The sequence below is a fragment of the Condylura cristata genome, unplaced genomic scaffold (genome assembly GCF_000260355.1).
Source record: "Condylura cristata isolate star-nosed mole 26May11 unplaced genomic scaffold, ConCri1.0 scaffold00009, whole genome shotgun sequence".
Taxonomy (NCBI): domain Eukaryota; kingdom Metazoa; phylum Chordata; class Mammalia; order Eulipotyphla; family Talpidae; genus Condylura; species Condylura cristata.
The window spans coordinates 218511-221970 of record NW_004567110.1 but is presented as its reverse complement, the minus strand read 5'-3'; the positions used below and the strand labels follow the sequence as shown (position 1 = coordinate 221970).

Sequence of the window (3460 nt, the reverse complement as noted above, 5' to 3'; positions counted from 1 at the left end):
GCTGAAGGTGGACCTCACGCACTGCTGCCCGGCAAGTCGCCACGGGGGGCTGCGGTCACTCTGCTGCTCCTCCCGGACCCCATGAGCCTGGGCTGCACCCTCGCAGCCTGCCTGGGTCCCTGAACAACTGCCAGCGAGAGTCACCGGCGCGCTTCCCCGCGGGAGGTCTCCAGGCACCCGCTGGGGCCGGGGACCGAGGGGCGCAGGTGGGCCCCAGCTGGAAGGAGGCCTCCTTGTGCCCGCACGCAGGGGCGCAGGACGACCTGAGGAAGGTCACCCGCATCGCCTACTCCATGGTGAGGCAGTACGGCATGGCCCCCCGCGTTGGGCCCGTCTCCTTCCCTGACGCCCAGGAGGGCCTCGCGGGCATCGGACGGCGCCCCTTCAGCCAGGGCCTTCAGCAGATGATGGACCACGTGAGGGCCGGGCGCCCACGGGCGGCTGTGGGCGGGCATCTGGGCCAGGCGGGCGGCAGCTGTGCGCGGGTGTCAGCGCTGGCCCGTCCTCTCCCAGGAGGCTCGCTTGCTGGTGGCGACGGCGTACAGGCACACGGAGCAGGTGCTGCGTGACAACCTGGGCAAGCTCCAGGCGGTGAGTGGGGCCCCCCGCTGCGCCCCGCCCCGACGCACTGACACACGGTGCTGGGGCCTCGACCCCCTCACTGTCTCGGCCCCGCTCCCAACACCAAGCCAGTCCCTTCGGCCGGAGGAGCCTCCCGGCTCAGCTTTAGCAAAATTACCAATGTTTCGCAGTTTTCTTTAATCCTTTCCCAAATAGGCTTTTCCTGAAATTTTTGTTCTTTTTCTGGAATTCTGAAAATAAGGTTCAAGGTTGGAACAGCCTTGTGCTTAGAGGGTTGACAGACCCCCTCCCCTGCACCCCATTCCTGCTCACTGGGTGCCTCACCTGCACAGGGGCACGTCCCCAGACCACGCTCCAGGCTCCAGGCTCCCCGCCTATGAAAAGACTTTGTGGGTTGTCTGTCTGGGGGCCCCTCTTATTTGGACACTGTCTGGTGTCCAGTCATGGGGCTTTCGCAGCTGGAACCCCTGTTGCTGGTGAGGCCTGTCCCTCCCAGTGAGGCAGGTGCTGAGATTGGGAAGACACCCCAACGGCCACTGTCCCCCAGTTCTCTGCTGCCAGGACCCACTGGCCACTTCCACCTGTTCAGCAGCGTGAAGCTGCTGTCCTGCCAGGAGGGCGGTGCATGCACCAGCCTGGCACCCCCTCTCGGGCAGCCTTGCGGAACCGTGGGCTCATGCCCCACCAGCACTGCCTTGGGGGACCCTCGCCCCTGTACCAGCCCAGCCACATGTTACTGTGGCGACTGGCAGCCACTCGCAACCCGGGGTCCAGGCAGAGTACCTCGCGGGCCCTCCACTGTGGGGCGGCCGTCAGGTGGGGTGCCGCACGCAAACCTGCCAGGCGGCCCTTAAGGCCGGGCATTGACCACAGCTGCAGTGGCCCCAGCGCTGTCCACCTGGCGACTGTCCCTGCCCCGCCGTGAGGCCGGCCGACACGCGCACAGCTAGCTGTGGAGGAAATCGCGATTGGCCGGAATGGCGCTTGGAAGGGGAGGCAGCAAAGTCTCCTCGGGGCTAAGGCGGGCTGACGGCCGCTGCCGCAGTCTCAGGCCGGGCCTCCGAGGCTGCCGGCGCCTCTGGGTGACGCTGCCCGTCCGGCCCCCCAGCTGGCCCATGCCCTGCTGGAGAAAGAAGTGATAAACTACGAGGACATCGAGGCCCTCATCGGACCTCCACCGCACGGACCCAAGAAGATGATCACGCCGCAGCGGTGGAGCGATGCTGAGCAGGACTCTGGGGAGGAGGCAGCAGCCACGCAGCCGCGCCTTCAAGGGGAGGAGCCCTGACCACGGCCAAGCTCCTGGGCTGCCTACAGGACGAGGCGCTGCCCAGGGGCCTCTGCGCAGCCCTCACCGGCCCTGCCTCGGGCTCTGGGGCCCTCCGGTGGCAGTCGGAGAGCCGCAGTTGGGCTCTGCCAGGCTCGTCCCAAGGGCCCTGGTGCTGGGATGGGCCCAGGGTCTTGCTGCGGCCACTGGCCGGGCAGCTTCAGGGTGTCGGGACCCGTTGGGCCACTGGCACTGGCTCCTGCTCTCTCGCCACGGGCTTGGGTTGGGGGCAGGCGAGCCTGGGGAATGGACCCATCTGCCCTGGGCTGTCTGGCTGTGGGGACGCCTGGGTTTGGCACTTTGTAATAAATGCTGTGGCTGGAACTGCCCTTGGCGCTGTGTGGACCTCTCTCCCCGAGCCGTTGGCCCAGGAGCGTCAGCCTCATGCGGCTCACCCGGGTTCCCACCTGCCGCGTCCTGCCGCGCCCTCCCTGTGCAGCGGCGTCTGAGGGACAGTGGAGCTGCGGCTTCCACACTCAGTCCAGTGGCCCTGGGCCGAGCGGCCATGGGGCTGCTGAGGGCAGCGCTTCCCATTTCACGGAAGGCAACAGTCCGCAAGCTGCCCAGCCCCAAAATGGCCCTTTCCTGGGGGACCTGTCGGGGGACCGGCCTCTAGCGGCGGACCACAGACCTCGCGCCCCCAGCTGTGGGGCACGGGCTGCCTGGGGCAGCGGCCGCCTCTCCCGAGCCGGCCAGGGCGTCCGGCGCAGGCTCCGGGACTCGCCCTCTCCGCTGCTCCCGGCCGTTTCAGTGACGGCGACCTGGCGGTGTAATGCTGGGTGTCCCGGCCGAGCGCGGGACGGGGCCCCCACCCCTCGCCTCACTTTGAGTCGCGAGGTCCCACACGCCGGGAGGCCGGGGGCGGCGCGCCCCGAGAGTGCCCGCCGTCGGCCGAGTCGGCGCCCCGCCCGGGTGCCGCGCGGAAGGTGCCGGGTGGCCGCGCAGTGCGGCTCACAGCAGCCGCTACCGAGAGCAGGCGCGCACGCCCCTGCACAGGGAACACATGCACGGGCGGGGAGACGCCCCGGCGGCGCTGCGGCGACGAGCGCGCCCGGACGCCGCGTCTTGGGGAGCTACGGGCGTCCCCATGGGCGCCGCCATGTCTGCGACGGGCCGCGAGGGCGGCCGGGAGCGTGCGCGTCACTTCCGCCAAGCCCGGCTCTGATTGGTCAGGATGCCCTGACGCTTGTGATTGGTCGGGCTCGGTACTACCCCAGGGTGCTTTGCGGCGCCACCTCCTTTCCGCCGGTCCTTCTCCCCGGGAGAGGTGAGCGTGCCCCGGCCCGGCGCCATGGGCTCCATCCGCCGCCATCCGCCGCATCGGCGCCGGCCAGCGCTCCCTGCGCGGCGCGGAGGAGTCTCGGGCTCGCACCGCGACGTGCTGTTTACCGCGGGGGCCGGGGACGGCGCGTCCCGCCGCGCCCGGCCCTGACTGCCCGCTCCTCGCCCCAGGCCCGTAGGCTGCAGCCATGGCGCCCAGCCGGAATGGCATGATCCTGAAGCCCCACTTCCACAAGGACTGGCAGCGGCGCGTGGCCACGTGGTTCAACC

General features: G+C 69.7%; 2 protein-coding genes across 2 annotated transcripts in view; both read left to right on the top strand.

The window, feature by feature from the left end:
- The window catches only part of SPG7 (spastic paraplegia 7 (pure and complicated autosomal recessive)), an 11282-nt gene extending 9045 nt beyond the window's left edge, over positions 1-2237 (top strand). The window contains exons 11-13 of the mRNA XM_012722848.1: positions 8-416; positions 514-591; positions 1691-2237. Of these exons, the coding sequence (XP_012578302.1) occupies positions 8-416; positions 514-591; positions 1691-1870 (667 nt within the window). The 3' untranslated portion in view covers positions 1871-2237. The remainder of the gene's footprint in view (positions 1-7; positions 417-513; positions 592-1690) is intronic.
- Positions 2238-3190: 953 nt separating this feature from the next.
- RPL13 (ribosomal protein L13) overlaps positions 3191-3460 on the top strand; it is a 1350-nt gene continuing 1080 nt past the window's right edge. Inside the window, exon 1 of the mRNA XM_004679907.2 lies at positions 3191-3459. Coding sequence (XP_004679964.1) covers positions 3379-3459 — 81 coding nt within the window. The 5' untranslated portion in view covers positions 3191-3378. The remainder of the gene's footprint in view (position 3460) is intronic.